At 39.1% G+C, this 15,842-nt stretch overlaps 1 protein-coding gene across 3 annotated transcripts in view; it reads left to right on the forward strand.

Moving 5' to 3' along the window:
* The window catches only part of LOC140728944 (protein WWC2-like), a 241,370-nt gene extending 229,594 nt beyond the window's left edge, over positions 1 to 11,776 (forward strand). For all 3 annotated transcript variants that reach the window (XM_073048070.1, XM_073048071.1, XM_073048072.1), the window contains 3 exons: positions 3,128 to 3,367; positions 6,042 to 6,169; positions 6,705 to 11,776. In XM_073048070.1, the coding sequence (XP_072904171.1) occupies positions 3,128 to 3,367; positions 6,042 to 6,169; positions 6,705 to 6,771 (435 nt within the window). In that variant the 3' untranslated portion in view covers positions 6,772 to 11,776. The remainder of the gene's footprint in view (positions 1 to 3,127; positions 3,368 to 6,041; positions 6,170 to 6,704) is intronic.
* The last annotated feature ends 4,066 nt before the right edge of the window (positions 11,777 to 15,842 follow it).

Here is a 15,842-nt window from a genome sequence, read left to right on the forward strand (position 1 = left end):
CTTTTTATATTCCAACTGTCCGTTAGCTTAACCGCTCTGAGCTGTTACCATGGCGACTTCCCAGCTTGTGTCTCAGCTGGCGCTGTACTCTCTCTCTCAAGGTCACAATTAAAAGTGTTACCAAACCAAGTCAGAGTCCTCTCTCTCTTTTAATTGCCTCCTTGTTCATTAGACTGTTGAATTTTCTAGCAGTTTCTCACCTGCATGACACCATTCCCTGCATTCTTTTCTCCTGCCAGATTTACAAACTGTTCCACGTTGACAAATACAGTACTGTGTAAAAGCTTGAGGCACCTTAGCTATGTATAGGTGCCTCAGACTTTTGAACAGTCCTGTAAATAAATAAAAATAAGCTTTCTCAAGAGCAGATGGGAGTTTATTATCATATGGTGAGGCATGGATACAATGGAAAAACTTCTTTGCAGCACATTATAGGCACTTAGATTCAGGCAACACACAGAACAGAAATTGTACAGACAGCACACAGAACAGCAATTATACAGACAGCACACAGGACAGAAATTATATTGTCTAGTGAAGAAAAGACTGTGCAAATATAAGCAATAGCTTTGCCATTGATACCCATATTTAAAAAATGAATGAAAAATAATTCAATTTTTGAGTCAATGCTTCCAAAGTCATTTTTAAATTCTTAAATTTTAACTATGTATACGCTTCAACATTGCTTTTAGCTTGATTATAGAATACCAATTGCATATCTGAATTTGGTAACTATATATAGATATTTGGAAGTACATCTGTATTATGCAATTAATCTATTAAAGAGAATCCATCAAAGATAATTTTACAATTTTGCTCCCATAGTACAATATAAGATGGTTTCAAGAATTCAATATATCGATAGTCATCAGCTTAACTCATAACTTGAATTATTTTTTGTTAAATATAGCTCTTCATATATTACAAGGATTGTTAGGTTTCCGGTGTCTCTGTTTTCCATGAGTCAATATATAAATAGCATCTTTTAATATTTAATTCTGCAGAATAGCTTCCAAAGCTATGACTGTATTGTCATGTTAAAGGATAGCAGATGGCAAATGAAAAGGAAATATTATGGAATTCACATGAAGGCTCAGTTTTATTAAATCCAGTCATGGTATCCTGATACTATTTGAAGAATATTAGGGGCCAACACATTGAAAGTTCAAAGTAAATTTATTATCAAAGTACGTATATGTCGCCATACAAAACATTCATTTTCTTGTGGGAAATCATAGTAAATACAAGAAACACAATAGAATCAATGAAAGACCACACCCCACAGGACGGATAACAACCAATGTGGAAAAAAAACTCTGTGCAAATACAAAGCAAAAGACTAAAAAAAAGAAAAAAATAATAATAATTAGAGTCAGAGTCCTACAAATTATATTATTACCAATCCACTATTACAGGTAGGACAACCCATTATAACTGCCTGGATATAATATTACAGGATAAACAACCAAGATCAATATATTTAATAGCCATTCCAAGCACTCATAACATACTGAAATCGATAAGTGAAAAACACCAGAAATATGCTGAATTAAAAGAGGAAATTGAAAGACTATGGAACATGAACAGGGTATATGTTGTCCCAACAGTAATATCTACAACTGGTAACACCCCGAAGTCACGACACAATAGCATTAGACAATTAGACCTTTACAGTGATATTTATGTTAATCTCCAGAAAGCCACAATATTAAACACCATTAGAATAGTCTGAAACTTCCTAGCAATTGAGAAATGAGTGTGTTTGGCTATGCCCAAACCTCAGGTTTTACCAGCTTGAGCTGAGAAAAGAAAATCATAAATAAATAAGCAATATACATCGAGAACATGAGATGAAATGTCTTTGAAAGTGCGTCTACAGGTTGTGGCAATAGTTCCATGCTCGAAGTTAAACCCTCTGGTTCAAGGTTGGGGGTAATAACTTTTCCTGAAGCTTTTGGTGCAGCTCCTGAGCTCTTGTACCTTGTTCCTGATGGCAGCAGTGAGAAAGGTGTGTAGCCTGGATGCTGGTGGTCTTTGATGGTAGATGCTCCTTTCCTTTGACAGCCCTCCATGTAGATGTGCTCAATGGGGGTTTGAACCACAATGTTTAGATTTTGTACCATAATTCAGGAAATGTGAGGAGGTAATGAAGGATATGGATAGGATAAACGCAAGTAAGCTTTCTCCACTGAGATTGCGTGAGACTAGAACTATAGGGCATGGATTAAGGGTGAAATATTTAAGTGGAACATGAAGGGAACTTCTTCACTCAGAGGGTAGTGAGAGTGTGGAATGAGCAGTGAGCAAAGGTGGTGAATACGGGTTCAATTTCAACATTTAAGGGAAATTTGGATAGGTATGTGAATTGGAGGGTTATGGACTGGGTGCAGGTCATTGGGATTAGGCAGATTAATAGTTTAACATGTACTAGATGGGCCGAAGAGCCTGTCTCTGTGCTGTAGTATTCTATGACTCTGTAAAGAAACAGTTTCTGATGTTAGACTATTGAAACAGTAGAATAAAGAAACACAGTCATTCTTCACTGAGAAATTATGTGTGAAGACTGACCATAATCCAAGTATTCATCATCAAAAGAATTCAAAATATGAATGTATATTTTGTTATAAGAAAGGAAATAAATAGAAAGCAGTCACTGTGTAAGGCAAATACACCACAATATCAAGATAGTTTCACATTGGCAAGTCCTTGGCCACTACCTTCAGAAGATAATGGTAGAACGTAGATGACTTTCTACAGGGATAGAAGTTCATTGGTCAGAACCCCTGTGATTTCCAGTATCTGTGGACAAAGATCCCTGTTGAGAGCCCATGGTCTCAAAAATAGAATGTAATTTTATTGCACAGCAGGGTTGCCAGCTAATTACAGCCTTTAAAGTCCCCACCTTGTTCAGCAATGCCATGAATGCCACTCAGCTAAACATTCAAAACAGGTTTTGGCTTCAAAAAGGACAAGCACAGAGATCGAGAATTTGTATGCAAAATGCTATAAAATTATATGTGCAACACTTAACTAGAATTGGATGCATTGAATGGCCAGTGTTTGGAAGACGGGAGATGGAGAAATCATTTGAATCGGTTGCCTGATGTTATTTGATGTTCTGTCACAGACCATGTGTCAGCCTCTGGTGAGAAGAACTGCTGAGCCTCTGATTCGCACCTCTCTGGACTTGGAGCTGGATCTCCAAGCATCGCTGACACGACAGAGTCGGCTGAATGATGAGTTACAAGTGCTCAGGGAGCTCAGAAATAGGCTGGAGGAGGTAAAGGCTAAGGGGGAGACCGAACTACCCGCATGGATGTTGGAGGATGACCGGTTCCAGAAGCTTTTGAAACAAGCAGAGAAGCAGGTATCTATTCAGCTTTAGTGACGATTCATAAGTCTTACATGCGACTTTATTCTGCATTTATTTGAATGTAACTTCGAGTCAGAGTATTTGGTACTGTGAGCAACAGAGTGATGAGGCCAGTAGGACAACCCGAGCTCATCTCTTTCCGTAAGACCATAAGATGTAGAAACAGAATTAAGCCTTTTAGCCCAACAAGTCTTCACCATTTCATCATGGCTGATCCATTTTCCCTCTCAGCCCCAATCTCTTACCTTCTCCCCATACCCCTTCATGCCCTGATTAATCAATCAACTTTTGTCTTAAGTATACCCCTTGCCTGTGGCACCAGATTCCACAGACTCACCACTCTCTGGCTATAGTCTCCTCATCTCTGTTCTAAAGGACAAGGCTGTGTCCTCTGGTCCGAGACTCCCCCACCATTGGAAACATTGTCTCCACATCCACTCTAACGAGGCCCTTCAACATTTGATAGGTTCCAAAGAGGTCACCCCTCATTCTTCTGAATTCCAGTGCATACAGGCCCAGAGCTATCAAACGCTGTTCATACGACAAGCCGATCAATCCCAGAATCATTTGTGTGAACCTCTTCTGAACCCTCTCCTTGGGAGGCTGCCTGCATAGGGTTTGTAAGTTATGTCACCTGGGTTTTTCTGAATCCCTCCCACATCCAAAGACGTTAGGTAAACTTGCTACTGTGAATTACCCTGTTATTGGTGCATAGGAGAATCTGTTGGTGATGGGGGTGGGGAGGGGAGAGTGTATGAGAATAAGATAGTGGGGAATGGGGTTGCTCAAATTAGCATAGATTCAGAAGGCTGAAGTGGCCTCTTTCTGCACCATAAGGTAATACAGACTATGAGCAATCCAAGTAAAATAGGGCTGTGGGCTTCTTAAGACACTCCAGATGTTTGTTTAATAACACACACAGAGCAATGACAACATCTAGTGACCTAAACTCAGTATTGCAATTTATTGATCCTTTGTAATAATAAAAACCACTGTGATAGTATCAAGTCCAAAAGAGAAGGCTCTAAACAAGTATAAATGTGGACTATATCTGTTACATCTGTAGCTTGTTATCAGTGCATCCCATCTGCAACTCACGCATTGCTGATGTTGTCCCAGGGTTAAATACCCCTACATAAAAAAATGCTTAAACTGTCTTGTAGGTGGCCACAGCTTTTAGAGTTATGATAACTTATGAACATATAAAAAAGGCAGGCACCAACACTTGTGTCAGGGAGCTTCAAGGAGCTTTGAACCTCAGTCCACACACCCGTCTCTCACTGTGCCCATCTTTTCCATAACAACAGTAGAATTGGTGTATACTATTATATTAATCAACAGTTATCACTAGTGCTTTGGTTTCTGCCAATATACCAAACGACTAGCCGACATCAATGTGTGAAGACTCAAGGGCAATTTATGGGGTCCGGTTAACCAGCCGACTCGTATACGTTTGGGATGTTGGAAGAAGCTGCGATCAAGAACAAACCAGTTGTGAGGCAGCAGCACTATTATCTACGCCACTGTACTGTGCCATTTTAATGAAATATTAAATTATTTTGTTAAATATTTTCTTTCATTCTCCCTTTCACTCTCTTTAATGATCTATAAGTAAGAATTAACTTCCCCATGTCCAGGTTATATCTTTGTTAATGTTACATTACATTCTTCCAGATAGCAATTTATGCCCCTCGTATTTAATAACAGCTCTTTTTTGGGGTTAGGCGGTTAGCTATTAACTGTAACACTATACAGTTGGGGTTGTTACAAGTTTAGAGTTCAACCTTTCAAACTCTGAAAGGAGTTACTGTGCGTGTTCCGCATGGAATGTGAGGATTTTTCACCAGGTGCTCCGGTTTCCTCCCACAGTCCAAAGGCATACCGGGTAGGTTAATTGGTCATTGTAAATTGTCCCGTGATTAGGTTAGGGTTAAATCAGGGTTGTCCAGGGTTGTGGGCAGCACAGCTCGAAGGGCCGTAAGATCCTATTCTGCACTGTATCTCTAAACTTAAAAAAAAAAATTGCAGGGCCAGTGATTGGGGTTGAATATCTATCACTGTAAGGAGTTTGCATGTTCTCCCTGTGATCGTGTGGGTTTCGTCCAGGTGCTGGAGTTTCCTCTCACGTTCCAAAGCCGTACGAGTTAGTAAATTGTGGACATACTGCATTGGTGCCAGAAGCACAGAAACACTTGAAGCTGCCCGCAGCACATCCTTGGACTATGTTGGCCATTGAGCAAACGGCACATTTCACTGTGTGTTTCAATGTACGTCTGACATATAAAGCTAATCTTTCTCGTAGTAAAACACAGATCTAGTCTAAATTCTGTAGGTGAGATCATTTTGGGGTATGCAGTCTGAATGGATTGAAAGGTATCAGGTATTGAAATCACATTGATTAAGAGCTAAAAGTATCTGAGGAGCTACCCTAAAAATGAGGAAGGATGAACTCCCCAAAATTTATGTCAACCTATTTATCAAAGGAAACATCTTTCAGAATTAAGTTTTAACCAACAGTATCTGAAGACCCCATTACTGAATTGGATATAAATGAGCAAATTTGGGGAATGAAGGCTTTCAGAAGACGGGTGATCTGCAGCCAGAGTCTATGGAATTGACTGCATTGTTGCAAATGTTTGAAAATAAGTAATAAATGTGATCGACTCAGGCTGACCAAACAAAAGAAAAACAACGGCAAGAGTGGAAGGCTGAAAAGCTGATGAGGAAAGCGTCAAAAGAGGTGTGCAGGCTCCGAGAGCAGAGCCAGAAGGTGCCACTCCAGGTCCAGTCATTCAGGTCAGAATCCACTTTTCTTTCTTTCTTCTTGCTTGGGTGCAGAGGTAGAAATGGAAAAATGTTCATAATCCATTCCACAATTGCTACGGGCTTGCAGCTCTCTGGAATTCAAATATTTAATATAGAAAGGTAGATTTCATTACCGTATTAAACTAATTGCTTTTGAACATTCTTTGGCTTTGATAATTTCAGATGAAGGTCCCATACTGGCAGTGTTGCAAGGACAACCTGAATTTTCATGCAGTGACACTGTACCTTTTATAATCATCTGAGGGACATTGTATAAGAGATAATTATTAACCTGAACAGCTGGAAATCTTCGCTGTTTTGTAAAGTTACTTCTCAGGATCTTTTGTGTCCACTTGGGAGGGCACTCTGGGCCGTGGTTTAGAGCCTCTGGCTAAAAGATAGCATTTTCATTGGTGCATTATTTACACAGCCTCATGACTAGGTCATGAGAGGGGATCAGATTTTTTTAAAAGGCAGGAAAACCACACAGAATGTATTAAACAATTGTTTGATTTGCTAATTGCAGGGAGAAGATGGCGTTTTTCACCAGAGCAAAAATCAACATCCCATCACTACCTGCAGACGATGTATAATCCAGTTAATCATTTAGATTACAAAGTATTTTTCAGCATTTTAGCAGATTTTGATAGCTGGCTAAAAGTCTTTTTAAGCATTCTAATGATATAGATATAAAATATTTGTAAATTAATTGCAATTGAATACCTCTGTATTTAAAAAGTTTTTTGTCATAGAAAAACCAAAGTAGTGTAATTCTGAAGCAGTTGATGCTAATTTTGTACAGTTTGTATGTAATTTTTTTTTGGAATGCTTTTTGTTTTGTAAAGAAGGGAAACGTGAATGGAAGCAGTCCAGAGAAATGTATTCTGTTGCACAGCACTGCGTTTTAGAAGGATGATTCCTCCCGGCATCTCCTGCTCAGTTCCCATTCCCTCACCTCTCCCATTCAACAGAGGTTATCTTATTCCTTGTCATGTTTGTGTAAAATCAGACTGCGATTGTGACAGTGAGCCATGGATTATTTTTGTATAAGCGGTGTGAGCCTGTTCTTTTTTAAAATTGTGCTCTTGATTCTGTGACAGTGCTTCCCCTCCACCTCCAATGCTCCCAGCACCTGCACCCCACTGTTGTACTTCTGCTCAAATTTCAGCGCAGCAACTGAGAGGTATGGGGTGCAATAAATCCATAGTCTACTAGACGCACGAGTCTATGGGTTGATCAGTTACTATACCTGAACTGGAGGCATCCTCACACCGCCATGGTTCATTACAATTTTCATTCCTTACACAGATTCAAAAGAAAGGTCATTTGACCATCTGAGTACTACTTTTTTTGCCAGGAGTTATTAAACTGTGTATTCCCACTCTAAAGGAATGCATTTGAAAATAAACCTTGTGATTATATTTATTAAGTGAGTTGCCCATTTTAATTGACATTTTGTGTAGTAGAGTCTCTGATCGGCCAGTTAAATTTATGTGATCAATATTTTTAAAAACAAGTGATTTGTTTTAAGATCAGTTTACCCAAGCTCTCTTGAACTAGAGTATCCCAGTTTTAAGATACACAATTTCTTTATTTTATTATTTATTTAGAGATACAGCACGGTAACAGGCCTCTGGCTCAGTGTGTCTATGCAACTAAGCCACAAAATTTACTCATTACTTGTTCGTTTTCCAGCTTGTGCCAAATGAGTTTTATCATTGTCAAGTTGGCCAATGCATGTGCTAAATATCCATAATGTAACTGAGCTAGAGAGGGGTGGCTAACAAAATCACAATACAACATTAAAAATAATTAAAAGTCTCTAAGCAAATATATGTGGAATTCTTGATACATTCATGATTGGTAGCCTGAGCCCATAGAAAGGAAGGCACCCAAGTAGATGTGGTTGAAGTTACATTTAGCTGTGAAGCCCATCTCTCCTGGCATTGCATGCAAGCTAACATACAAAGATGACCGATTTAGCATTGTTTCAGAACATGCTGGTTGGTGGCAGGTGACTGTGACCTACACAATGATATCTTCAGCAGAAGGGAAGGATATTGCTAGCTGGAGAAGAGGACCTTAAAAAAACTAAAGTTAGACTTTCATCCTTGTAGAATGGAGATGTAAAATGTTACGAAGGTTCTTCAAAAGTTAAAACTGACTAGGTTCTGAATCACCTATAACCAGAAACATTTGATGTTCAGGATCCAGAATAAAAAGATGTATAAATGTTCACATTGCCTGCTAAAAGATGATGCATCCAGGCCCAAAACGTCAACTGTTTATTCCTCTCCATGGATGCTACCTGGCTTGCTGAGTTCCTCTAGCATTTTGTGTGTGTTACTCAAAGTTACCAGCACCTGCAGAATCTCATGTGGTTATGGTTTTCCTGTCTCTCTTCACTTTCAGCATTTGTCCTTTCTTATTGGCCATGTGTGCTTTTGATGCCATTCATTACCACACTGTGGAGGAGTGGTACAATGCCAAGTGATTTTTATGTCTTTTCTGGCTTATGACCAAAATCAATTGGAAAAGCGGAATCTGCTTGTTTCCCGGGGGTGGCCTGTAGCTGCAGAACACTGGTGGGGGGATATCGATATTTTTCTTTGTGTGATCCCTATAAAATACTGATAAAAATGCATCTTCTGGAATTTTGTCACTGTTGATCAAATAATGCAGAATAAATACTGCAGAAGCATGCATTACAACAATTGTTAGGTGAATGACTTTGAACAGCCCATATTCATTGTACATCTCATTAGCCAGGTGATTTGTTAGGCACTAAAAATTAACAATGTTCAGGGGTTGTTGAATGCTGAGTTTGCAAGTACCTTTGCTCATGAACTTGTTACTACAATGGCTGGTATCAGTCTCCATGATAAAGTTCTATTGCTGGCTTGCCAATGACAAGATTTCTTAAATCCCATTCAAAAATTTGTCGCTGGGATTTAAACCCTCATGACTCAAGACTGATAATCTAATGCTTACAACCACCACGTTGACTGGGTGGCATGGCAGCATAGTGGTTACCACAATGCTTTACAGTACAAGTGATCCAGGTTCAATTCCCACCGCGGCCTGTAAGGAGTTTGTACATTCTCTGGGTGCTCTGGTTTCATATCGATTTGTAGGTTAATTTGTCATTGTAAATTCTCCCATGATTAAGCTAGGATTAAATCGGGAGTTTGCTGGGAGGGGTGGCTTTGAAGGGCCTATTCCATGCTGTATCTCAATTTAAAAAAAATAATTTAGCAAGGAATTCTTTGTACATTAATATCTTAGTTTCAAGACTTGTGTTTTAGATTGTATAAATCATTTTTACTCAGAAGTTAAAATAAAGATCAGGAAGTGGACTTTTTGGGGCTATGCTATGGTCTTTAAGGATAATGAAATGAAAATAATAGTCTTTTTGAATATATTTCCAAACTTGCTAGAGCAGGATACTAGAACTGGCTTTAGATATGCCAAGCTCTCAGAATTCTAACTTTCTATCCAGGAATAATCAGAACATAAGACCATAAGATATAGGAATAGAATTAGGCCATTTGGCCAATTAAGTCTGCTCTGCCATTCATCATGGCTGACTCCCCCCATTTTCCCTCTCAGCCCCAATCCCTGTAACCCTTTAAGCCCTGAATAATCAATCAACCTCAGCCTTAAATGTACCCAATAACTTGGCCTCCACAACCACCAGTAGCACCAAATTCCACAGATTCACCACTTTCTGGCTAAAGAAATTCCAACTAATGTGTGAACATAGGCTGCATTTGAAATAAGTGGTGATGGCTCTACAGAATATAGTGTCTTCCTGCAAAATTGATCATGAATCAAGTATGCTATACAATTGCGGAGTCTTACAGCAAAGTCTATTGGTATTTTACTTGAGATGAGACAATGTCTCATTCAGCATCAGAATCAGGTTTATTATCACAAACAATGAATTTCTCATTCTCTTGCAAAATACAAGTTTACCTTTCCATTTTACAAACAATAAAATATTTTTAAAGGAATCCTTTGGTTATTTCAACCATGGTCCCCACTAGTGATGATCCTTCTAAGTTTTCATAATGCTCTCTAGTCTGCTGTAAAGAGGGCAAAACAGATGGACAGGATCTAATGGCAAAGAATAATTCTTGCTCTTGGGTATAATATTTCTAAAAGGAATAGGACAATTGACTTTATCAGATTCCAGCTGGACTGTACTGGAGAAATGAATTTAAACAACGTGGTGAGGATTCTTTGAAATTCCCAAACAGCGTGCATGTGTTTCAGTTTTTGTGAAGATGGTCCCTGATTAAAATGCTTTGCCTTTGGCTGAGCAATCTTCTTTCATATAGTATTATCATCCTCTCCCATGTCAACAGTACTTTCCCTGTCAGGCCATTCTTTCTTCAATCTTTACTTGTATTTGACTACTAAAGGGTGTACCACCAACAACATTCAAGGTGGACATTAAGCTGGAAATTCTGTGACTATTTAATGAAGTATATTGTTTCAGCTGGCATGTGTATGTCTCAGAAGTGTGTAAAAAAAGTATTTACAGTGAAATTCTTAGAATTGTACCTTTTGATCCTCCTGTCTATTTATTACAGACTTATTTATGTTTTGTTCTGTATAGTTCAGTTCTGAACATTTTAGGTTATTTTTCTATCAATACTGCAGTTGGTACAATCTGGCAGTCAGCTATTTTCTTGAAAACAGATGAGTATATTATTCTAAGAACGCCAAAAAAATTTGAAAGAGCCAAAAATGCTGGAATTTCACCTAATGTACTAAATTATCATCTTTAGTTTGTACTTCGTATTTGCCAAGCAGTCAAGATGGAAAACCTTCAAATAAGTGAAGATTTAGCCTAGAACTGTGAATTTTAAGACACTCCTCGATCAGCTTTTTTTCTCTTCATACATTGTGGGACTTCATGGTCAATTTGTTAAAATCCTTGAACTATTAACACAGCAGGATATTCAGAATTTCTACTCTTGATTATTTTTATTATAAAAAGTAATGTCACTACCACCATGGATTTTGATAAGGAAATCAATCATATTAAGTTTGTTTTTGACATTTATATTTTTTTGTGAAGAAACAATTTTATAAAAGTTCCTTTCATTTTATACCTTTATAGAGCGCTGATAATTTATTTCTTTCCATTTCCTCTCGTTGTTATAATATAAAATGATAAATCATCATACTAACTATAGCAATGCTCATACCTACACTCACTTAATCAGTGTTCAATACTGTGACTTTTTATATATAAATGAAAAAGAAAACTATCAAGGACATTATTTTTCATATTGAATGGCATTTAAATAAACATACAAATGTGAGTAATGCAGTAATAAGGACTTAATACAAAACTGCACTCTTATCAAAAATAATGCTTTCATGATGTCTTAATTCCAACTGCTTTGTTTTCTCTTGTTTTGAAATGCACAGAACTGAACTAGCTATCTGAACATGTTCCCCTCAGATTATGGCTTTCATTCTAATTTTAGATTACCTGTAGTTTGCAAATAAACTATCACATTGAGTATTGTTGTCTCGGCACTTTTCCACATGTTCTGATGATTGATTAAAAAAAATGAAAGATTACGGCACTTGTCTTTTTTGATATGAAGTTCCTTCTGACACCTCTAGAGTTTTTCATTTTCCAGAGTATTGTATTATTTTTACCTTGTGGAAGGTATGACTTCACAAACAATAAGATGAAAATTTACAAGGATGTTGCTGGGTCTGGAGGACCTGATATTAAGAAAGATGGAATAGGTTGGGACTTTGTTCCTGGGTACTTAGAAGATTGAGGGGAGATTTAATAGAGGTATACAAGATTATGAAGGTGATGGGCCCTCAATCAGAGGTTATGGGCTAAGGGTGAAAGGTGAAAAGTTTAAGAGGAACATGAGGAGAAACAACTTCTCTCAGGGTTGTGAGAGTGTGAAACGAGCCCCCAGCACAAATGGTGCACGTGAGCTTGATTTCAAGTCAAGTCAAGTCGCTTTTATTGTCATTTCAACCATAATTGCTGGTACAGTCACAGTAAAAACAAAACAATGTTCCTCCAGGACCATGGTGCTACATGAAACAACACAAAACTACACTAGACTACCTGGAACAACAAAAAACTACACTAGACTACCTGAAACAACAAAAAAACTACACTAGACTACGTGAAACAACACAAAACTACATTAGACTACAGACCTACACGGGACTACATTAAGTGTATAAAACAGTGCAAGACAGTACAATAATTAATAAATAAGACAGCAGGCACAGTAAAGGGCAAATTACAATATAATAATAAATGATGTAAATGTAAACAATATTTTAGCAGGAATTGAGAAAGAAATGAGCAAAAATTGCAAAGGGAGTGGAGTGGTGTTCAGTTGAGTGTATGTGTGTGTGTAGGTTGGTGTCAGACTAGACTCTGGGAATTGAGGAGTCTAATGGCTTGAGGGAAGAAACTGTTACACGGTTTGGTTGTGAGAGCCCGAATGCTTCGGTACCTTTTGCCAGATGGCAGGAGGGAGAAGAGTTTGTATGAGGGGTGCTTAAGAGAAGTTTGGAGAGGTACATGGATGGCAGGTGTACAGAGGGCAATGGTCCGGGTTGAGGTCGATGGGAGTAGACAGTTGAAATGGTTTGGCACAGACTAGGGCCTGATTATGTGCCATATTTTTCTATTACTCTATACCTTACAGAAACTGAGGTCCTCTGTTGGTCGTGTTTGACAATGAATGCTGTGCCCTGGCCGTCATACGCAAGCCAGGGTAGTACAATATGGAGAGCATGCTGTTGCCGGCCCAGCAGACCTCCCCCTTTCACGCAGCTGATGAATCACAGGAATGTCAGAGACCAGTGTAGTTTGGCACCAGCGGCGTCTCAGGACTTGCCAGTCAGTGTTGAATTCAACGTGAGACTGCCTTAGGGCAGCTCCAGATTCTTCCATTAGGTTTAATCACAAAGCCTTCCCCATGAGTGGGTATAGCTGCTAGGCAGTGGAGGTTTGAGATCAGAGTTTTCCTCCTTCTAGATGAGCTACCAACCACAGCAGACAAGTCCCATCTGCCCAAAGTGACTGGTTATAATGTGCAGTAACCCACTTTTACCACTTCTCCTTCCAGTAGAAATAGTTCCTTTGGGCATAGTAGCTAAGACACATGTGAGGGCCAGGAGCTGGGCTTGATGGTCAAAGGCTGTTTGAGACACACACACTATTAGGAGCATTTAATAGGTAGTGGGGCTTATCTCCACTACTTACCCCCCCCCACCCCCCGCTATGGCCACGTTAAGTAATCCTTCAGTAATTACTATTAAGCTAATGGACCTATTAAGAACAAGAATACGCCGTTCAGATCCTGAGAAAAGTCACACTATTTAACAGGATTATGGATGGCCCTTGGCCTTGACTCCACATTCCTACATCCCTTGATTCTGTAGATGTTCAAAATTTCATCAATCTCAATATTGTAGATGCTGATTTGTCTTCAGGCAGATAATTCCAAAAAGCTGCACCCTCTTTAGGAATTATTGCTTATTTATATCTGAAATGACCTATGCATTCTTTCAATATTGTTATCCTTAGTTCCAAGCTGTCCAGTCAGTAAAATTAGCTTCTTAACACCAATAAAGTATTAGCAAGGCCTGTTATCTATTCTATACGTCCCACAAAGGAGGTCTCGATGAGTCAACCTTTTTTTCATAAATCAGCTTCATCATCTCATTGGGTCTTCAGGGCAAAACTTCTGTTCAAATATATGCCTTCTTAAAGCCAAAACCGGACACAGTACTCAAGGTGAGGCCCCACTGAAACATTTACAATTGCACAAGGTCTTCTATATGTTCCATTCACCTTGCAATAAAGGCTAAAACCCTATATGCTATAAGAACATGGTAAGAAACAGGAACACAGACAGGCAACATAGCCCATTGAGTTTACTTCACCATCCCATGAGATTGTAGCTGACCTAATCTTGGGTTCAGTTCCATTTTCATGCCATAACCCTTGATTGCCCTTCTCCTTTAAAAAAAAGTCCTTTTTCAATACATTCAAAAGCTCAGTTACCTAAGCCAACTTGGATAGTCAATTCCAAAGGTTCACAGTCTCTATAAGAAATTACCCTTCATCTCCATCCTGCATGGGAGCCCTTCATTTTAAAACCATGTCCATAGCTCTACCCCCTAACATGAGGAGAAACATTCAGCATTTACCCCATTTGGCTTCCTCAGAATTGTACGATTCACTCAAGTCTCTGCTCAGTGTTCTACGAGTAGAAGAAATTAAGGAATCTATAAATCTCTTGACTACAATCACAGACACAAGAAATTCTGCAGATACTGGAAATCATGAACAACACGTACAACATACTAGTGGGACTCAGCAAGTCAGGCAGCATCTACAGTATGGCCAAGAATAAACAGCTGATATTTTGGACTGAGGCCCTTCATAACGACTGGTGAAGAATTTCAACCCGAAACATTGACTGTTTATTCCCCTCTATTTTGTAGAAGCTATTAAGAATTCATAGTCCTCCAGGATAGATAGTTCCAAAAATTTGCCCTAATTTTAGATGTGGCGATATCAGCAAGGTCTTTTATCATTGTAGTTAACTATATTTTTAAATGTAATCAAATCCTCTAGCAGTGAGCCTACAGTGCCTTTCTGGGACATCCAAGTGCAATTGAGTATAACATTTCCCTATCTCATTACAAAATTACTGTTCATTTCTGTTTCTTTCGATGAAGTGTACATCACAACTTCACATCTGTCACTTTGTGACCCTCTCTCTTATCTCCTTGGAGCCTCTTTGTATCTCCATCACCACTCACTTTGTGGGTCTTCTTCCCCTCTTCCTCATCCATCATCAGGGACCCTCACCAGCCAGGACATGATCTTTTCTAGGGGCTGCCATCAGGAAGAACATAAGAAATAGGAGTAGGAGTGGGCCATCTGACCCACTGAGCCTGCTGAGCCATTCAATAAAATCATGGCATCTCCACCTACCTGCCTTTTCCCCATAACCCTTAGTTCTCCTGTTATGCAAAAATCTATCCAACCTTGTTGTCCATATATTTACTGAAGTAGCCTCCACTGCGTCATTGGACAGAGAATTCCACAGACCCACCACTCTCTGGGAAAAGCAGTTTGTCCTCATCCCTGCCCTAAATTTACTCCCCCAAATCTTGAGACTACGTCCCCTAGTTCTAGTCTCACCTATCAGTGGAAACAACTTTCCTGCCTCTATCTTATCTATCCTTTTCATAATTTTATAGTTTCTATAAGACCTCCTCTTATTCTTCTGAATTCCAGTGAGTACTGTCCCAGGCGACTCAGTCTCTTTTCATAGTCTAACCCCCTCATCTCTGGAATCAACCTGGTGAACCTCCTCTGCACCGCCAGTATATCCTTCCTCCAGTAAGGAGACCAGAACTACATGCAGTACTCCAGGTGTAACTTCACCAGTACCCTGTACAATTGCAGCATCACCTCCCTGCTCTTAAGTTCAATCCCTCTAGCAATGAAGGACAACATCCCAGGATAGACCCTCTGAAATGTCGATGCCCAATAATATGAAACTGCTCACCCTTTCCACTGTCGAGCACTCAACATGCAAGAAGCTGAGGAATCCTTTATATTCCCGACCTGAAATATTCAACT

The sequence above is a fragment of the Hemitrygon akajei genome, chromosome 6 (genome assembly GCF_048418815.1).
Source record: "Hemitrygon akajei chromosome 6, sHemAka1.3, whole genome shotgun sequence".
Lineage (NCBI taxonomy): Eukaryota > Metazoa > Chordata > Chondrichthyes > Myliobatiformes > Dasyatidae > Hemitrygon > Hemitrygon akajei.